This window comes from Bombina bombina, chromosome 5 (genome assembly GCF_027579735.1).
Source record: "Bombina bombina isolate aBomBom1 chromosome 5, aBomBom1.pri, whole genome shotgun sequence".
In the NCBI taxonomy this organism is placed as follows: domain Eukaryota; kingdom Metazoa; phylum Chordata; class Amphibia; order Anura; family Bombinatoridae; genus Bombina; species Bombina bombina.
The window spans coordinates 634,683,832-634,705,934 of NC_069503.1; the positions used below are offsets into that span (position 1 = coordinate 634,683,832).

Consider the following 22,103-nt stretch of genomic DNA (forward strand, 5'->3'; position numbering starts at 1 on the left):
TGTACAGGCTTTGGTTCGTATCAAGCCTGTCATTAAGTCAATCTCTCCTCCTTGGAGTCTTAATTTGGTTCTGAGGGCTTTACAGGCTCCTCCGTTTGAACCTATGCATTCTCTGGGTATTAAATTACTTTCTTGGAAAGTTTTGTTCCTTTTGGCCATCTCTTCTGCTAGAAGAGTTTCTGAGTTATCTGCTCTTTCTTGTGAATCTCCTTTTCTGATTTTTCATCAGGATAAGGCGGTGTTGCGGACTTCATTTCAATTTTTACCTAAGGTTGTGAATTCTAACAACATTAGTAGAGAAATTGTTGTCCCTTCATTGTGCCCTGATCCTAAGAATTCAAAGGAGAGATCTTTACATTCTTTGGATGTAGTAAGAGCTTTGAAATATGATGTTGAAGCTACTAAAGATTTTAGAAAGACTTCTAGTCTATTTGTTATCTTTTCTGGTTCCAGGAAAGGTCAGAAAGCTTCTGCCATTTCTTTGGCGTCTTGGTTAAAGTCTTTGATTTATCATGCTTATGTGGAGTCGGGTAAGTCCCTGCCTCAAAGGATTACGGCTCATTCTACTAGGTCAGTTTCTACTTCCTGGGCTTTTAGGAATGAAGCTTCCTTTGATCAGATTTGCAATGCAGCAACTTGGTCTTCTTTGCATACTTTTACTAAATTCTACCATTTTGATGTTTTCTCTTCTTCTGAAGCAGTTTTTGGTAGAAAAGTACTTCAGGCAGCTGTTTCAGTTTGATTCTTCTGCTTATGATTTCAGTTTTTTCATTATTTAGATTAAAACTTTTGATTTGGGTTGTGGATTATTTTTTCAGCGGAATTGGCTGTCTTTATTTTATCCCTCCCTCTCTAGTGACTCTTGCGTGGAAGTTCCACATCTTGGGTATCTGCTATCCCATATGTCACTAGCTCATGGACTCTTGCTAATTACATGAAAGAAAACATAATTTATGTAAGAACTTACCTGATAAATTCATTTCTTTCATATTAGCAAGAGTCCATGAGACCCACCCTTTTTGTGGTGGTTATGATTTTTTTGTATAAAGCACAATTATTCCAATTCCTTATTTCTTCTGTTATGTGTGATCAGTCCACGGGTCATCATTACTTCTGGGATATTATCTGCTCCCCTACAGGAAGTGCAAGAGGATTCACCCAGCAGAGTTGCTATATAGCTCCTCCCCTCTACGTCACCCCCAGTCATTCTCTTGCACCCAAAGACTAGATAGGAGGTGTGAGAGGACTATGGTGATTATACTTAGTTTTTAGAACTTCAATCAAAAGTTTGTTATTTTACAATAGCACCGGAGCGTGTTATTACCTCTCTGGCAGAGTTTGAAGAAGAATCTACCAGAGTTTTTCTTATGATTTTAACCGGAGTAGTTAAGATCATATTGCTGTTTCTCGGCCATCTGAGGGAGGTAAAGACTTCAGATCAGGGGACAGCGGGCAGTTGATTCTGCATTGAGGTATGTAGCAGTTTTTATTTTCTGACTGGAATTGATGAAAAAATCCTGCCATACCGTTATAATGAACATGTATGTATACTCTACACTTAGTATTCTGGGGATGGTATTTCACCGGAATTACTCTGTAAAAGTACATTAAACCTTTTATTAGGTATTTTTCATGTTAAACGTTTTTGCTGGAATGTAGAATCGTTTGCATTAATGAGGTACTGAGTGAATAAGTATTTGGGCATTATTTTTCCACTTGGCAGTTTGCTTGTGTTAATTATGACAGTTTCGTTTCTCTCTCACTGCTGTGTGTGAGAGGGAGGGGCCGTTTTTGGCGCTCTTTGCTACGCATCAAAAATTTCCAGTCAGTTTTTCTGCATGATCCGGTTCATCTCTAACAGAACTCAGGGGTCTTCAAACTTCTTTGAAGGGAGGTAGATTCTCTCAGCAGAGCTGTGAGACTTATATAGTGACTGTGATTTAAAACGTTGCTCTGTATTTTTATGTTTAAAATTTAATTAGTGTTATTTTACTGATGGGAACAAACCTTTGCTAAAAAGTTGTGTTGTTTGTTAAGAGTGATGCTATAACTGTTTTTCAGTTCATTATTTCAACTGTCATTTAATCGTTTAGTGCTTCTTGAGGCACAGTACGTTTTTATTAAATAAAATTGTAACCGAGTTGCATGTTTATTGCTAGTGTGTTAAACATGTCTGATTCAGAGGAAGATACCTGTGTCATTTGTTCCAATGCCAAGGTGGAGCCCAATAGAAATTTATGTACTAACTGTATTGATGCTACCTTAAATAAAAGCCAATCTGTACAAATTGAACAAATTTCACCAAACAGCGAGGGGAGAGTTATGCCGACTAACTCGCCTCACGTGTCAGTACCTGCATCTCCCGCCCGGGAGGTGCGTGATATTATGGCGCCTAGTACATCTGGGCAGCCATTACAGATAACATTACAAGATATGGCTACTGTTATGACTGAAGTTTTGGCTAAATTACCAGAACTAAGAGGCAAGCGTGATCACTCTGGGGTGAGAACAGAGTGCGCTGATAATTCTAGGGCCATGTCTGATACTGCGTCACAGCTTGCAGAGCATGAGGACGGAGAGCTTCATTCTGTAGGTGACGGTTCTGATCCAAACAGATTGGATTCAGATATTTCAAATTTTAAATTTAAATTGGAAAACCTCCGTGTATTACTAGGGGAGGTCTTAGCAGCTCTCAACGATTGTAACGCTGTTGCAATACCAGAGAAAATGTGTAGGTTGGATAAATACTTTGCGGTACCGGCGAGTACTGACGTTTTTCCTATACCTAAGAGATTAACTGAAATTGTTACTAAGGAGTGGGATAGACCCGGTGTGCCGTTCTCACCCCCTCCAATATTTAGAAAGATGTTTCCAATAGACGCCACCACACGGGACTTATGGCAAACGGTCCCTAAGGTGGAGGGAGCAGTTTCTACTTTAGCTAAGCGTACCACTATCCCGGTGGAGGATAGCTGTGCTTTTTCAGATCCTATGGATAAAAAATTAGAGGGTTACCTTAAGAAAATGTTTGTTCAACAAGGTTTTATATTACAACCCCTTGCATGCATCGCGCCGATCACGGCTGCGGCAGCATTTTGGATTGAGTCTCTGGAAGAGAACCTTAGTTCAGCTACGCTGGACGACATTACGGACAGGCTTAGAGTCCTTAAACTAGCTAATTCATTCATTTCGGAGGCCGTAGTACATTTAACCAAACTTACGGCTAAGAATTCAGGATTCGCCATTCAGGCACGCAGGGCGCTGTGGCTAAAATCCTGGTCGGCTGATGTAACTTCTAAGTCCAAATTACTTAATATACCTTTCAAGGGGCAAACTTTATTTGGGCCCGGTTTGAAAGAAATTATTGCTGACATTACAGGAGGTAAGGGCCAAGCTCTACCTCAAGACAAAGCCAAAGCTAAGGCTAGACAGTCTAATTTTCGTCCCTTTCGGAATTTCAAAGCAGGAGCAGCGCCAACTTCCACTGCACCAAAACAGGGAGGAGCTGTTGCTCGTTACAGACAAGGCTGGAAGCCTAACCAGTCCTGGAACAAGGGCAAGCAGGCCAGTAAACCTGCTGCTGCCCCAAAGACAGCATGAACCGAGGGCCCCCGATCCGGGACCGGATCTAGTGGGGGGCAGACTCTCTCTCTTCGCCCAGGCTTGGGCAAGAGATGTCCAGGATCCCTGGGCGCTAGAGATCATATCTCAGGGATACCTTCTAGACTTCAAATTCTCTCCTCCAAGAGGGAGATTTCATCTGTCAAGGTTGTCAACAAACCAAATAAAGAAGGACGCGTTTCTACGCTGTGTACAAGATCTATTATTAATGGGAGTGATCCATCCGGTTCCGCGGTCGGAACAAGGACAAGGGTTTTACTCAAACCTGTTTGTGGTTCCCAAAAAAGAGGGAACTTTCAGGCCAATCTTGGATTTAAAGATCCTAACCAAATTCCTAAGAGTTCCATCGTTCAAAATGGAAACTATTCGGACAATCTTACCCATGATCCAAGAGGGTCAGTACATGACCACAGTGGATTTAAAGGATGCTTACCTTCACATACCGATTCACAAAGATCATTACCGGTATCTAAGGTTTGCCTTCTTAAACAGGCATTACCAGTTTGTAGCCCTTCCATTCGGATTGGCTACGGCTCCAAGAATCTTTACAAAGGTTCTGGGTGCCCTTCTGGCGGTACTAAGACCGCGAGGAATTTCGGTAGCTCCGTACCTAGACGACATTCTGATACAAGCTTCAAGCTTTCAAACTGCCAAGTCTCATACAGAGTTAGTTCTGGCATTTCTAAGGTCGCATGGATGGAAAGTGAACGAAAAGAAGAGTTCTCTCTTTCCTCTCACAAGAGTTCCATTCTTGGGGACTCTTATAGATTCTGTAGAAATGAAGATTTATCTGACAGAAGACAGATTAACAAAGCTTCTAAATGCATGCCGTGTCCTTCATTCCATTCAACTCCCGTCAGTAGCTCAATGCATGGAGGTGATCGGCTTAATGGTAGCAGCAATGGACATAGTTCCCTTTGCACGCCTACATCTCAGACCGCTGCAATTGTGCATGCTGAGTCAGTGGAATGGGGATTACTCAGATTTGTCCCCCACTCTGAATCTGGATCAAGAGACCAGAAGCTCTCTTCTATGGTGGCTTTCTCGGCCACATCTGTCCAGGGGGATGCCGTTCAGCAGGCCGGACTGGACAATTGTAACAACAGACGCCAGCCTTCTAGGTTGGGGCGCTGTCTGGAATTCTCTGAAGGCTCAGGGACAATGGAGTCAGGAGGAAAGTCTCCTGCCAATAAACATTCTGGAATTGAGAGCAGTTCTCAATGCCCTTCTAGCTTGGCCCCAGTTAAAGACTCGGGGGTTCATCAGGTTTCAGTCGGACAACATCACGACTGTAGCTTACATCAACCATCAAGGAGGGACAAGAAGCTCCCTAGCAATGATAGAAGTATCAAAGATAATTCGCTGGGCAGAGTCTCACTCTTGCCACCTGTCAGCAATCCACATCCCGGGAGTGGAGAACTGGGAGGCGGATTTCTTGAGTCGCCAGACTCTTCATCCGGGGGAGTGGGAACTTCATCCGGAGGTCTTTGCCCAAATACTTCAACGTTGGGGCAAACCAGAGATAGATCTCATGGCGTCTCGCCAGAACGCCAAACTTCCTCGCTACGGATCCAGATCCAGGGATCCGGGAGCGGTTCTGATAGATGCTTTGACAGCACCTTGGAACTTCAGGATGGCTTATGTGTTTCCACCCTTCCCACTGCTTCCTCGATTGATTGCCAAAATCAAACAGGAGAGAGCATCAGTGATTCTAATAGCGCCTGCATGGCCGCGCAGGACTTGGTATGCAGATCTAGTGGACATGTCATCCTGTCCGCCTTGGTCTCTACCTCTAAGACAGGACCTTCTGATTCAGGGTCCATTCAAACATCAAAGTCTAACTTCTCTGAAGCTGACTGCTTGGAAATTGAACGCTTGATTTTATCAAAACGTGGTTTTTCTGAGTCGGTTATTGATACCCTGATACAGGCTAGGAAGCCTGTTACCAGAAAGATTTACCATAAAATATGGCGTAAATACCTATACTGGTGTGAATCCAAAGATTACTCCTGGAGTAAGGTTAGGATTCCTAGGATATTGTCTTTTCTACAAGAAGGTTTAGAAAAGGGATTATCGGCTAGCTCATTAAAGGGACAGATCTCAGCTCTGTCCATCTTGTTACACAGGCGTCTGTCAGAAAATTCAGACATCCAGGCCTTTTGTCAGGCTTTAGCTAGGATCAAGCCTGTGTTTAAAACTGTTGCTCCGCCATGGAGTTTAAACTTAGTTCTTAACGTTTTACAGGGTGTTCCGTTTGAACCCCTTCATTCCATTGATATAAAATTGTTATCTTGGAAAGTTCTATTTTTAATGGCTATTTCCTCGGCTCGAAGAGTCTCTGAGTTATCAGCCCTACATTGTGATTCTCCTTATCTGATCTTTCACTCAGACAAGGTAGTTCTGCGTACTAAACCTGGGTTCTTACCTAAGGTAGTCACTAACAGGAATATCAATCAAGAGATTGTTGTTCCATCCTTGTGTCCAAATCCTTCTTCAAAGAAGGAACGTCTTCTACACAATCTGGATGTAGTTCGTGCCCTCAAGTTCTACTTGCAGGCAACTAAAGATTTTCGCCAAACTTCTTCCCTGTTTGTCGTTTATTCTGGACAGAGGAGAGGTCAAAAAGCTTCTGCTACCTCTCTCTCTTTTTGGCTTCGTAGCATAATACGTTTAGCCTATGAGACTGCTGGACAGCAGCCTCCTGAAAGAATTACAGCTCATTCCACTAGAGCTGTGGCTTCCACTTGGGCCTTTAAGAATGAGGCCTCTGTTGAACAGATTTGCAAGGCTGCAACTTGGTCTTCGCTTCATACTTTTTCCAAATTTTACAAATTTGACACTTTTGCTTCTTCGAAGGCTATTTTTGGGAGAAAGGTTCTTCAGGCAGTGGTTCCTTCTGTATAATGAGCCTGCCTATCCCTCCCGTCATCCGTGTACTTTTGCTTTGGTATTGGTATCCCAGAAGTAATGATGACCCGTGGACTGATCACACATAACAGAAGAAAACATAATTTATGCTTACCTGATAAATTCCTTTCTTCTGTTGTGTGATCAGTCCACGGCCCGCCCTGTTTTTTAAGGCAGGTACATATTTTTTAAATTATAATTCAGTCACCACTACACCCTTGGCTTCTCCTTTCTCGTTGGTCTTTGGTCGAATGACTGGAGGTGACGTAGAGGGGAGGAGCTATATAGCAACTCTGCTGGGTGAATCCTCTTGCACTTCCTGTAGGGGAGCAGATAATATCCCAGAAGTAATGATGACCCGTGGACTGATCACACAACAGAAGAAAGGAATTTATCAGGTAAGCATAAATTATGTTTTTTGATGCTTTCGCTCCTTTCTTATCACCCCACTTCTTGGCTATTCATTAAACTGAATTGTGGGTGTGGTGAGGGGTGTATTTATAGGCATTTTGAGGTTTGGGAAACTTTGCCCCTCCTGGTAGGAATGTATATCCCATACGTCACTAGCACATGGACTCTTGCTAATATGAAAGAAATGAATTTATCAGGTAAGTTCTTACATAAATTATGTTTTCAACATGTCAGCTCCATTATCACACTGAGGGCAGGGGCTACGTTGCTCATTATGCAAGAAAACAAGTTGTTTGCTGTATTTTATACAATCTGTTCCTTATTATGTTTACTTTGATTTAACATATTTGTTTTTACGGAAGGAGCACTGTTTAATATCCCTTTCATCTTTAATGATTCATTTAACCAGCCTGCAGTTTTAAATCACTTTCCACTTTACTTCAGTTAGCAAATTTGTTCTCTTTTTTTTTAAATGTAAACCTAGTTTCGCTCTGGAGCAGGAATGTACTTCTGGGAGCTAACTGAACACATCATTTGAGACAATGACAAGAGGCATATATGCTAGGCATGACTCCCTAGCTAGTTCCTAGCAGTGTATTCTGCTCCTGAGCTGTGCTAGCAATTAAATTAGAAAGTTGTTAAACTGCATGCTTTATCTGAATCAAGCGGATGTCCTTTTCAAACTGATTTAAGCAGCAAATGAACTTTTGTATCTCATTAATGGAGAATGTTTTAGGAAAAATGATTGATTATGTTTTTGTCTAGAATTGAATCTAAAAATCAACTCCTATGTTTTCTTGGAATTATTGATAATGCAACGCTTCTTCTTCTTCAGATAAGCATTTGCCATGAGAGTTGGACTTGATAATTAGAGTAGAGACTGGATTAAACTAGAGATTCTTTCAGTATGTTTGTACTTTAATATATTTTGTTTATTTTGCGTAACGTTAATATAGTTTTGTTGGGATGCTGCATGAATTTTCAAAGTATATACTGTATTACATTAAACAAAGCAGACAGCTTAAAATCTAAACCAAGCCCAGTGCTCTTGTATACAGTAGTATAATTTTTAAAAAAGTTGACAAATTCAAACATATTAATGGAAATTTAAAAGACCTTTAAAGGGACATGAAACCCACAATTTTCTTCCATGATCCAGCTAGAGAATACAATTTAAAAAAAAACTTTCCAATTTACTTCTATTATTTAATTTGCTTCATTATCTTGGTGTCCTTTGTTGAAAAGCATATATTGATAGTCAGGCACTTGGAGTTAGCTGCTGATTGGTGGCCAAATGTGTGTGTGCCCATTTTCAGCAGCTTACAAATGTGTTGAGCTAGCTACCAGGAGTGCATAGCTGCTTCTTCAATAAAAAGGGAATAAAGCAAAATTGATAACAGTAAATTGGAAAGTTGTTTAAAAATGTATAATCTATCTGAATCGTGAAAGAGAAAATGTTTGGTTTTCATATCACTTTAAATGCAGTAGAATTGCTTAACCAACAAATGCATAATAAAAAAACAACACAATAGAACTTTCTCTGAATTTCAAATCAGCAGAATATTTGTATGACCATTTTAAATTTTTCTTCCATTCCCTGATCCTGTATCACGTGACTGCCATCAGCAAATCACGCTCATATACGTATGCACTGTGAACTCTTGCACATGCTCAGTAGGATCTGGTGCATCTGAAAGTAAAAATATAAAAAAAGACTAAAATAACAAAGATTTAAATTTTTTGGGGGAAATTGGAAAGTTTTTATTTTTATTATTGCATGCTCTATCTGAATAATAAAAGTTTAATTTTGATTTTAGCGTCCCTTTTATTTACTACTACTACTACTGCTGTCACAGTACACCTTTTTTTTTTTTTTTAAGAAAATCATTTTCATAAAACACCAAAAGATCAAATAGATGTTAAAAAAAATAAAATATATTGACCTAGGCGCCGATTTATCAATGTCTGTCAGCATTTATCATTGCACAAGCAGTTTTGGTGAACTGCTTGTGCAATGACGCCCCCTGCAGATTCACGGCTGCTAGCAGGGGGTGTCAATCAACCTGATCGTATTCGATCGGGCTGATTGCTGTACGCCGCCTCAGAGGTTGTGTACAAGTTAAGGAGCAGCGGTCTTAAGACCGCTGCTTCTTAACTCCTGCTTCCGGCGAGCTTGAAGGCTCGCACGGAAACAGATGGATTCAGGGCCAATCGGCCCCATAGTGTTGTCATTCTAAAAAAATATATATTTATCAAAGAAATTTACAGAAACTATGCTAACTATAAAATCATGTGGTACTCCTTTTAAAATATTACCCTTGCTATATATATATAATTTTCAGTTTGCATTTCTAAAGCAACTTATCCGTCGCATGCCAATTTAATGTGTATTGTAAATCATTTACTTCTTCTGTCCTCATACACATTTCTTTTCAAGTTTTCTAAACCTTCTGACAATGATGAAAAGGTTGAATCGATAATTTTTTTTTTATTAAATACTATAAAAAAATAAAACTTTACAATAATACAGAAAAAGGATGAAGTCTGGCTTCTGAGAGTCAGGAAAAGTAGAGGGTTCATGAGAAAAGACAAAAACGGATGTGAGGAGCACAAGTGCCAGAACTTTACTTATGATAGTAATATTCACTCCTGTAATTACCTTAAAGTGAAGGTAAAGTTATCCTTTATTGAATCAAATCTACCATTTCTCCCTATCACCTTATAATAGTCGCTAAGTAATTTTTTTTATTTTTCTTAAAAAAGTAATTTCCTATTCCCTACCGTTTATCTCCCGACTCCACCCAAGCCCTACTTTCTCCTTAGGCATTTAGTGACGTCTTCAGCGGTCCCACCCGCTCTCAAATGCGCGTGCCCAACCCCGGATTCAATTGCGCATTCGCTACTCGCCGATTGTAATCTTCAATGCCCATCCTATTACTTTACAATGCGCATGCGCTAATTTGCCTTGTAACATAGTATTGAATAAATAGGTATATTCATTCAGTACTATGCAATCAGAGACAGGAGCTGCATTTATTGCTATCATTGAAACTTTTCTTAAAAACATTGATCTATTAACTCTGTTTGCCCAATTGTACTATAGAATATATATAAGCTGAGTTGATAGATCTATGTTTTTAAGAAACGTTTCAACGATATCAATAAATGCATCTCCTGTCTCTGATTGTACAGACAGGTAACAAGGCATCATGTGACATTATTAGACACACATTAAACTCTACAACTTGAGCAGGTTATAGAAGTCATCAGTAAAAAGACGATGACGTAGTCTGTGGGGATTCCCACCTGGTAGTAGGAAGCACGCATGCGCGAAACGGGAGCGCGCAGGGTTGAGAAACCTAAGAAAAATTAATTTGCGCATGCGCCGATGAGTAAAAGGGCGGATGACGTCGGTTGACGGCCGCCTAACGGCCTAAAAATCAGTTGGCTAAAAAAAAAACACGTGATGGAAATGAAAAAAATATATATTTTTTACGGGTTGAATTTGGGGACGGATAGAAATCAAATTAGAAAGGTAATATATTTAATTATAATGATTTATATCAAATATGATGAATAAAAGTCATATTATTTTTAAACATTTAATGATATTATAGATAGAGATAAGGGTAACTTTACCTTTACTTTAAAGCAAGAAGTAACAATTTTTCTATGTTGCATAAGTTGTTTTCCAGGTATTGAGTCTTTTCAGCAATCACCATTCTACTATATAATCAGTGGTCGACAAATCTGTTTAAAATTTAGGAGCCACTAACAATATTTAGGAGCCAGACAGTATTTGTATATAAATAGTGCATAACCCAAATAGTTTGGAGCCAGGGGTAAAATTCTTGAAGCCAGTGGCAACCGGCCCCAGGGTTTGTCAAGCCCTGCTAGATATATATATATATATATATATATATATATATATATATATATATATATATATATATATCATGGAATATTTTTAATTTATTTAAATTGAGACTGATATATCAGAATTATTTCATTGCTCCACCAATTCACCAAATATTGACCAAGTAAAAAGGTCCCATCCTGCACTCTTCTTGCCTTGCCCATAAATTCTACACTATGTCAAACTACTGAATGTAGCCATTGAAAAATGTATCTAAAATTACTTTATTATATTTATTTCCTGATAATGATGATAGTCGTCCAATTTACCAAGTGTGGCGTTTTCTTACAATAATTAAACCTAGTTTAATCTAATAAGTTAATTTACAATACAGAATTTTCACTTTTCTGTGAATAAAGAAGTACCATATATGCTCATTATTAAAATGACAGATAAATTAAAGGTTAGCAAATCTATACTCTCCTTTCTTTTTATATCTTTTGTATGACATTATTGACACTATTACAGTATTTTATTGATATTACATTCCTTGTCTTGTTAAGTGATATTCTTATTTGCAAATGGGTTGCCAAATCTCTAGAATAGTGGCCTTGACTTGCATGTTTGACTTCGTATCAGATGATTCTGGTAGGTAACAGAAAAAAACTCATTCACCTGATTTTAATGTCTTATTGCTTGTAGCAAATTCTCTGCCACTGTCAAAGTATTGTCTAGATTATAAAAGGTCTGTATTGCTTTCTTCCTTACTCTGTCACCAGAGTGACAAGTACTTTCATAAATGATTTTTTCCAAGCTGTATAAAGTTTCCTGACACTTTTGTAATGAGAAAAATTCAGAAATGCGTTCAGCTTCATTTTTGTTCTGAAAGAATGCATTGAATAGTCTTCTATGCATCTGTGCAAAATGCTATCACTGTCTTTCATTGGTCTGCTTCTGCTGGGTTGGATAATTTAGAAATGTATAGCAATTACAGTCATGGAATAGCCAAATCAAAACAAAATCATCTTGGGTTTTTAGTCCAGGTGTCAAGTCCTACAAAAAAAGTGTGGGAACTTACCAAGACTTCCACCTTACTTACAATTAATATTGTTTTACACACACACACTGTATTTATATGTATATAATCTATATACTCTGGTTAATGAAAGCAAAAAAACAATTAAAGGGTGAATCATTGCCTTTGGGCTTGAGGATGGACAACCGTGGTTACATTTTTATATGACAGGGGTGAAAATTTTTATTTCAATTGATACTGAATACTGAGAAGCTAGACACAAACTTTTTGGAGCGCATGAAGGGGCATTTGTATATAGACAATGTTGAATAATCTAATAAGTTAAGAGCCTTAGTAACATTTTAGGAGGTTACTTCCTTGTTCTCAGGATGTGTAAGGCTCTGTAATGTAAACATCTGATATCATGATCTTGATAAGGTTTGTGTGTGCACTCACTCTGCAGTAAGAAACAATGATAATGTGATTTAAAGTAAAATTATGGTCACAAGGCGTCCGATTGTCATTTTCTTTTACCATTAACACCTTTACCAAGTAAATGTGAAGCAAGTAACACTGGCAGAGGAAGCAGGAGGCATGAGGGCACAGTAACATTGAAAAGCAAAACAGGTCAACTTGCACTTTGGGATGAAACTGGTAAGGTTGAATCTGCAGCAAATACATTATCTGGCACATGTCAGCATTCTGCAGAGAACCTGTCCTGCTGACCATAAATTGATAGACATACAAACAACAATATAGATTAACAGACTGCACATACTATTGGTGTATTAAATAACATAATTGAGCTTATCCTACTGCTAAGATGTTTCACAAACACCTTTTAATTGCAAGGACTATTTTCCTTTGTGTGTACACATGTATTTCCCTTTCTGTTCTTTGTCCAGGGGTAACGTAGTTCCACTTTCAAAAATAGTGCAGGGACTCCATTCCCATGCGTTCCTACTGGACTTGACCCCTGTTTTAGTTCCTATTAAATTCGGCTCTTTAATGACTTAATTATCACTATGATTTATTAAGTGCTTTCCATCCTTTTTTGCTGCCATTATCTTTAATAAATACAAGTTTTCCATACTCAACACAATACTCAATAGCGAATTCTCCACATACATCAAACCTTCACAAATTTTCAAATAGACATTCCCTTTGTGAAACACTACCCCAAACATATAGTACATGTGGATAATATATAATATCAATACAACACAAATACTCATACAAAACCTGTCCTTTAATGTTATTTAGAGATCCACTAAAAATATTTCCAGTAGACTTAAAAGTACATACTGTACATAACACTGTGACACATACATAATGTTGAACATGCTTAAAGAGATGAGTATTATAGCCTCAAATGTAATGAGCCCATAAGGCACACAAATTGCAGTCACCTGATCTATTAGTATGCTAGTGCTTTTAGCTATGCACAGAAATGGCAAAAAGTGTTTTAACACATTTGTTATCTGTGTAATCAAGTGAGCATGTGCAAGACGGTGTCTACGTGTAGTTGATCAGTCATGACATAAAATTAAATGTTTTACTTTATCACAGTAGAAAAATTGAAAAAAAAGTCACTATAAGGTAAATAAAAAAAAATTCAGCTGCTCCTTAACTTGTCTGTTACCTTTTAGGCGGGGGACTGCAATCATCCCAATTCGATCGAGATGATTGACACCCCCTACTAGCGGCCGATTGGCTGTTAATGTGCAGGGGCGGCATTGCATGAGCATTTCACAAGAAATTTTTGTGCAATATTTATGTCGGCATTTAGCGATGCCGGGCGGACATGATTTACTGCAGCAAATCAGGTCTGCCCAGCATTTATCTACCCCTTGATGTGTTATATAAAGAATATATAACCTAGAAATATTAATAACAGTCTGCTTGATATGGTCATTAATAAATGGTTCAAAAGCTTTGGGAATTATTAGTGCAAGAGTTTTAGCTGTTAATAGAACAAATTATATTTGCTGAAAGACTTTCATTTCTTGCTGTGAAATGTGTTTATGTTTCTGTATAAAATGTTTAATTAATTTAGACTAAATACCAAACATTTAAAGAATACATTTAACACTAATATCGAACCATGACCGCAAATGATTGCTTGAGTATAGAGTTTTATAAATTAAAATATTGACCTTAACGTGAATACATTATCATAATGTGACATGTCTGCTTTTTTATAGATTGAAATGCCCTTATGAGACTGCGGTGGAATTGGCAGCTTTGTGTTTACAAGGTAAGCAGACGCTTGCTATTTTAATGCAAAGATCTTTGAACCATAGGCTACATATACTGTTATGTTATCTGGCAGATTTCTTGTCAGTTTGGCTCATGCATATTGCATGCGTTTCTTCAGCCACTGTAATGTTAATCATGAAAAACAATGCCTTGTGTATAAGCGACAAAAAGGCACATTTTATTCATGCAACTTGGGCTACATTTATATATTTCGATCATTAAGATATTTTTGTCTTCTAATCAAAGTTGATGCCAAGGAGCCGCATATGTTGAAAACAATTTAACGTTCGCACATGTGTTAAAGGGACACTGAACCCACATTTTTCTTTTGTGATTCAGATAGAGGATGCAATTTTAAGCAACTTTCTAATTTACTCCTATTATCAAATTTTCTTCATTCTCTTGGTATCTTAATTTGAAAATCAAGAATGTAAGTTTAGATGCCGGCCCATTTTTGGTGAACAACCTGGGTTGTTCTTGCTGATTGGTGGATAAATTCACCCACCAATAAACAAGTGCTGTCCAGGGTCTGAACCCAAAAATACCTTAGATGCTTTTTTCAAATAAAGATAGCAAGAGAATAAAGAAAAATTGATTATAGGAGTAAATTAGAAAGTTGCTTAAAATTGCATGCACAATCTGAATCACAAAAGAAAAAAATTGGTTTCAGTGTCCCTTTTAAATGCGTTTTTGTTCTGCTTACTCCATGGTAAAGTTCTTAAACGTAAGGTACAGTTGGTCATTTTTGTTTCAGATAATTAATAGATCTAAAATAATTTGTAAAATGGACCTGTGACACAAGCATGAGTGATTGAATGTTACAATGTCAAAAAACAGAATCAAATTCAGTACATATGAGGTAATGTCCCTGCTATTGCCAAGTTGTCCTTGAGAAAGTAATATGTTAGATATTGTCTGCTTCATCTGTATTTGACAGGACTGAAACAGATAACGTCCATACCTCTGTAGTTGCTGAGGTTATAAGCTAAGTGGATACACATTATTATGACTTATTCCCTATGTATGATGTGGTTTTTTTAATTTTTGTATAAGTAAACAGAAAAAAAATTTGCTACATCAGATATGCTCTCAAATATGGCGATTAATCACATTCTAGTTGTAAACCTAACAACTTTTTTTAGGAAACTAAATATTTTATCTTTGGAAGGAGATATTTATTTGTATTATTGGTTGGAAACTTTACAGGAATATTGTCTAGCCCATAATCTGTTATTACTTTCAGTTTATTCATTATTTTACTCAGTGTTATATCAGGTGTGGCCTCTGGCTGCCCAGGGGCCACATGCATTACTCTGCACTTGCTTTTGTGATGCCCGGGAAAAGAGGAACTAAGAGTGTGTGCAATCATCCAAGAGCCCTCTGGAGGTGGAACAGAAGATAGAGGGCACCCTTCAATACATAAAGGCAGTCCCCATATTTTTGGAATTTGGGCGTCACTGTTTCACAGCATTACCTGGCCAAATAATGTTATTAAAGGGACAGTAAACACCTTGTAATTACAAGACATTCCTGTTGCTTTGCATGAAAAATAACATATCAGCCAAATTTTAATGTTTTAAAACAAATTAACATTTTTTTACTGCAATTAGTTTTAATATACAAACTCCATCCACCATTTGCCTTATATTGAGGAGACAATCTAGGCTTTAGTCCACAGCCACAGTCCTATAATTAGTAAAAAAAAAAATGCATTGTTTTGCAGTTGCTATTTGATAAAGTCAATTAAGGTCAGACTAACTCTCCCCACGTGTCGGACCCTTCGCCTCCCGCTCAAGGGACGCCCGCTAATATGGCGCCAAGTACATCAGGGACGCCCATAGCGATTACTTTGCAGGACATGGCTGCAATCATGAATAATACCCTGTCAGAGGTATTATCCAGATTGCCGGAATTGAGAGGCAAGCGCGATAGCTCTGGGGTTAGACGAGATACAGAGCGCGTAGATGCTGTAAGAGCCATGTCTGATACTGCGTCACAATATGCAGAACCTGAGGACGGAGAGCTTCAGTCTGTGGGTGACGTCTCTGAATCGGGGAGACCTGATTCAGAGATTTCTAATTTTAAATTTAAGCTTGAGAACCTCTGTGTATTGCTTGGGGAGGTATTAGCTGCTCTGAATGACTGTGACACAATTGCAGTGCCAGAGAAATTGTGTAGGCTGGATAAATACTATGCAGTGCCGGTGAGTACTGATGTTTTTCCAATACCTAAAAGGCTTACAGAAATTATTAGTAAGGAGTGGGATAGGCCCGGTGTGCCCTTTTCCCCACCTCCTATATTTAGAAAAATGTTTCCAATAGATGCCACTACACGGGACTTATGGCAGACTGTCCCTAAGGTGGAGGGAGCAGTTTCTACTTTAGCAAAGCATACCACTATCCCGGTTGAGGACAGTTGTGCTTTTTCAGATCCAATGGATAAAAAATTAGAGGGTTACCTTAAGAAAAGGTTTATTCAACAAGGTTTTATTTTACAGCCCCTTGCATGCATTGCGCCTGTCACTGCTGCGGCGGCATTCTGGTTTGAGGCCCTGGAAGAGGCCATCCATACAGCTCCATTGACTGAAATTGTTGACAAGCTTAGAACTCTTAAGCTAGCTAACTCATTTGTTTCTGATGCCATTGTTCATTTGACTAAACTAACGGCTAAGAATTCCGGATTCGCCATCCAGGCGCGTAGGGCGCTATGGCTCAAATCCTGGTCAGCTGATGTGACTTCAAAGTCTAAATAACTCAACATTCCTTTCAAGGGGCAGACCTTATTCGGGCCTGGTTTGAAAGAAATTATTGCTGACATTACTGGAGGTAAGGGTCATACCCTTCCTCAGGACAGGGCCAAATCAAAGGCCAAACAGTCTAATTTTCGTGCCTTTCGAAATTTCAAGGCAGGTGCAGCATCAACTTCCTCTGCTTCAAAACAAGAGGGAACTTTTGCTCAATCCAAGCAGGCCTGGAAACCTAACCAGTCCTGGAACAAGGGCAAGCAGGCCAGAAAGCCTGCTGCTGCCTCTAAGACAGCATGAAGGAGCGGCCCCCTATCCGACAACGGATCTAGTAGGGGGCAGACTCTCTCTCTTCGCCCAGGCGTGGGCAAGAGATGTTCAGGATCCCTGGGCGTTGGAGATCATATCTCAGGGATATCTTCTGGACTTCAAAGCTTCTCCTCCACAAGGGAGATTTCACCTTTCAAGATTATCTGCAAACCAGATAAAGAAAGAGGCATTCCTAAGCTGCGTACAAGATCTCCTTGTAATGGGAGTGATCCATCCAGTTCCGCGGACGGAACAAGGACAGGGGTTTTATTCAAATCTGTTTGTGGTTCCCAAAAAAGAGGGAATCTTCAGACCAATTTTGGATTTAAAGATCCTAAACAAATTCCTCAAAGTTCCGTCATTCAAGATGGAAACTATTCGAACCATTTTACCCATGATCCAAGAGGGTCAGTACTTGACCACAGTGGACTTAAAGGATGCCTACCTTCACATTCCGATTCACAAGAATCATCATCAGTTCCTGAGGTTTGCCTTTCTAGACAGGCATTACCAATTTGTAGCTCTTCCATTCGGGTTGGCTACAGCCCCAAGAATTTTTACAAAGGTTCTAGGCTCACTTCTGGTGGTCCTAAGACCGCGAGGCATAGCGGTTGCTCCTTATGTGGACGACATCCTGATACAGGCGTCAAGCTTTCAAATTGCCAAATCTCATACAGAGATAGTTCTGGCATTCCTGAGGTCGCATGGGTGGAAAGTGAACGAAGAAAAGAGTTCTCTATCTCCTCTCACAAGGGTTTCCTTCCTAGGGACTCTAATAGATTCTGTAGAAATGAAAATTTACCTGATGGAGTCCAGGTTATCAAAACTTCTAAATGCTTGCCGTGTTCTTCACTCCATTCCGCGCCCCACGATGGCTCAGTGCATGAAAGTAATCGGCTTAATGGTAGCGGCGATGGAGATAATGCCATTCGCGTGCCTGCATCTCAGACTGCTGCAATTATGCATGCTCAGTCAGTGGAATGGGTATTACACAGATTTGTCCCCTCTACTAAATCTGGGTCAGGAAACTAGAGATTCTCTTCTCTGGTGGTTATCTCGGGCCCATCTGTCCAAGGGTATGACCTTTCGCAGACCAGATTGGACAATTGTAACAACAGATGCCAGCCTTCTAGGTTGGGGTGCAGTCTGGAACTCCCTGAAGGCTCAGGGTTCATGGACTCCGGAGGAGAAACTCCTCCCAATAAATATTCTGGAGTTAAGAGCAATATTCAATGCTCTTCTGGCTTGGCCTCAGCTAGCAACACTGAGGTTCATCAGATTTCAGTCGGACAACATCACGACTGTGGCTTACATCAATCATCAAGGGGGAACCAGGAGTTCCCTAGCGATGTCAGAAGTCTCCAAGATAATTCACTGGGCAGAGACTCACTCTTGCCACCTGTCAGCGATCCATATCCCAGGTGTAGAGAACTGGGAGGCGGATTTTCTAAGTCGTCCGACTTTTCATCCGGGGGAATGGGAACTCCATCCGGAGATGTTTGCTCAATTGGTTCTCCATTGGGGCAGAATTGGATCTCATGGCGTCTCGCCAGAACGCCAAGCTTCCTTGTTACGGATCCAGGTCCAGGGACCCAGAAGCGGCACTGATAGATGCTCTAGCAGCGCCTTGGTTCTTCAACCTGGCTTATGTGTTTCCACCGTTTTCCTTTGCTCCCTCGTCTGATTGCCAAAATCAAACAGGAAAGAGCATCGGTGATATTGATAGCGCCTGCGTGGCCACGCAGGACCTGGTATGCAGACCTAGTGGACATGTCATTCTTTCCACCATGGACTCTGCCTCTGAGACAAGACCTTCTAATACAAGGTTCTTTCAATCATCCGAATCTACTTTCTCTGAGACTGACTGCATGGAGATTGAACGCTTGATCCTATCAAAGCGTGGCTTGTCCGAGTCAGTAATTGATACCTTAATACAGGCACGAAAGCCTGTCACCAGGAAAATTTACCACAAGATATGGCGTAAATATCTTCATTGGTGTGAATCCAAGAATTACTCATGGAGTAGGGTTAGGATTCCTAGGATATTGTCCTTCCTCCAAGAGGGTTTGGACAAAGGATTATCAGCTAGTTCTTTAAAGGGACAGATTTCTGCTCTGTCTATTCTTTTACACAAGCGTCTGGCAGAAGTTCCAGACGTTCAGGCATTTTGTCAGGCTTTAGTTAGAATTAAGCCTGTGTTTAAACCTGTTGCTCCTCCATGGAGCTTAAACTTGGTTCTTAAAGTTCTTCAAGGGGTTCCGTTTGAACCCCTTCATTCTATTGATATCAAACTTCTTTCATGGAAAGTTCTTTTTCTGATGGCTATTTCCTCGGCTCGAAGAGTCTCGGAGTTATCTGCCTTACATTGTGATTCTCCTTATCTGATCTTTCATTCAGATAAAGTTGTTCTGTGTACAAAACCTGGGTTTTTACCTAAGGTGGTTTCTAACAAGAATATCAATCAAGAGATTGTTGTTCCATCATTATGTCCTAATCCTTCTTCAAAGAAGGAACGTCTTTTGCATAATCTAGACGTAGTCCGTGCCTTGAAGTTTTACTTACAGGCTACTAAAAATTTTCGCCAAACATCTAACCTGTTTGTTGTTTACTCTGGATAGAGGAGAGGTCAGAAGGCCTCGGCAACCTCTCTTTCTTTTTGGCTTTGGAGTATAATCCGTTTAGCCTATGAGACTGCTGGATAGCAGCCTCCTGAAAGGATTACAGCTCATTCTACTAGAGCTGTGGCTTCCACCTGGGCCTTTAAAAATTAGGCCTCTGTTGAACAGAATTGCAAGGCTGCAACTTGGTCTTCGCTTCATACTTTTTCCAAATTTTACAAATTTGATACTTTTGCTTCTTCGGAGGCTGTTTTTGGGAGAGAGGTTCTACAGGCAGTGGTTCCTTCCGTTTAAGTTCCTGCCTTGTCCCTCCCATCATCCGTGTACTTTAGCTTTGGTATTGGTATCCCACAAGTAATGGATGATCCGTGGACTGGATACACTTAAAAAGAGAAAACATAATTTATGCTTACCTGATAAATTTATTTCTCTTGTAGTGTATCCAGTCCACGGCCCACCCTGTCCTTTTCAGGCAGGTCTAAATTTTAATTAAACTACAGTCACCACTGCACCCTATGGTTTCTCCTTTCTCGGCTTGTTTCGGTCGAATGACTGGATATGGCAGTGAGGGGAGGAGCTATATAGCAGCTCTGCTGTGGGTGATCCTCTTGCAACTTCCTGTTGGGAAGGAGAATAGCCCACAAGTAATGGATGATCCGTGGACTGGATACAGTACAAGAGAAATAAATTTATCAGGTAAGCATAAATTATGTTTTTCTTCATAAATGGAAAGAGTCCACAGCTGCATTCATTACTTTTGGGAATTTAGAAACTGGCCACCAGGAGGAGGCAAAGACACCCCAGCCAAATGCTTAAATACTCCTCCCACTTCCCTCATCCTTCAGTCATACTTTGCCTTTCGTCCCAGGAGGTTGGCAGAGAAGTGTCAGAAGTTTTCAATAGTCTCTTATGGAGGGTAGTACTCTTCGGCATGGGACTGGAGTTTTAAGTAGTCCTGTCAGCCTCTCAGTGAGAGCATTGGTGAAAGTTAGAGTCCGGAGATGCAGGGAGAGTCTTTCTGCGAAACCATCCCGACTGATATTAACAACTCCAGAAGCAATCAGCATTGACGAGTTTCGCTGCCAGCTTTTTTCTCTCAAGTCCATGGCAGAGGCTACGCTACTATCTGTCACACTTGATGGGCCGTGTTCCTTTTCCACGGCGTAGATTCCGGTAAGATCGTTTCATTTTACTTTCATCATGGATGTATTGTAATTTCAACTGTTTATCCGAGAGGGGCTACAACCTTTCAGGGATAACTTTAACATAGGGTCTCAGTGAGGCTCCTTTTTGTATCTAGGAATCAAGGGTTAATATCTCCTGAGGGGGATTATTGAACAAGGGGGTTTATAATCATGTTTATGTGATTCTGTCTGCTACTGTGTAGTGTTCCTCGGCTCATGACTATTTTAGAACATAACGGCCTATGTCTAGTGACGCAGCCTTTTCAGTCGGGCACCCTTTTGCATGGACTGCACGGTTTACCTTGTGACCCCATTTCCGTTTTCCTGACTGCCTGGTGACGGAGAAATCCTGGTCCGCTGGTGTCTGGTTCTCTGGAGGTGGCAGTGTCCCAGTTATGGAGGATTCTTGGAGATGGATGTCTCTGATTCAGACTCTACTTCTTGCGAAGATTATGAATTGGCCCGGGTGATACATGCCCATCAGTTATGTTCTGAATGCCGTTTTAGAGTGCTCTGTTCCTTGGGATCGGGGAATCGGGTACCCACTGAGCCATCCGTCTCTGGGGATTCTATTTCTCACGAGACAAGTTCCCTACCATCAACTCTTACTACACATGCAGGTAACCCAAACGCTACTTATCCTTTCTAGGGAGTGTGGCCTGCTCCCACCGTAGGTTACGACACGGTTCCGAATGGCCATATCTTTGGCGCTGGCGCATCTGCACCTCCCGGGAGTGTGCTTATGATATTGTCCGTGTTTTGTTAACGGGGACTCGTCGGACGTGGGATCGCCTGGTCCAGTTCAGCCTTCTGGGGGAGCGACTGCCCCTGAGGCCTCAGGGGGTCAACCTTCGGGGCCGGTGTTTCCTTTTGTCCCGGCGGAGGTATGTTGCGCCTTTCGTTATAGACTGGCGCGCCTTCGTGTCCTACTAAAGCATGTTTTTGGCGTTGCTAGAGGATCCCACTCTTAATGGGTCTGGGGTTTCTCAGTCTTACTCTTCGACTGGCTAGCATACATAGACATAAGGGGATGAAGTAATCTTCTTATAGTCTTTGTTATTTGTGTATCCTTTTCCAGTTCTGAGCTTGGAATTCTCGGGCCCCTGTTGGGCTGGTCCTGCGGGTCTGTCCATTCTTCCTGGGCATTAGCCTACAGGTTGCCTTATCTTTTATTTTCATC

General features: G+C 40.4%; 1 protein-coding gene across 1 annotated transcript in view; it reads left to right on the top strand.

The window, feature by feature from the left end:
• EPB41L4B (erythrocyte membrane protein band 4.1 like 4B) overlaps positions 1-22,103 on the top strand; it is a 433,805-nt gene that overhangs the window by 272,993 nt on the left and 138,709 nt on the right. The window contains exon 6 of the mRNA XM_053714600.1: positions 14,015-14,067. Within this exon, the coding sequence (XP_053570575.1) occupies positions 14,015-14,067 (53 nt within the window). The remainder of the gene's footprint in view (positions 1-14,014; positions 14,068-22,103) is intronic.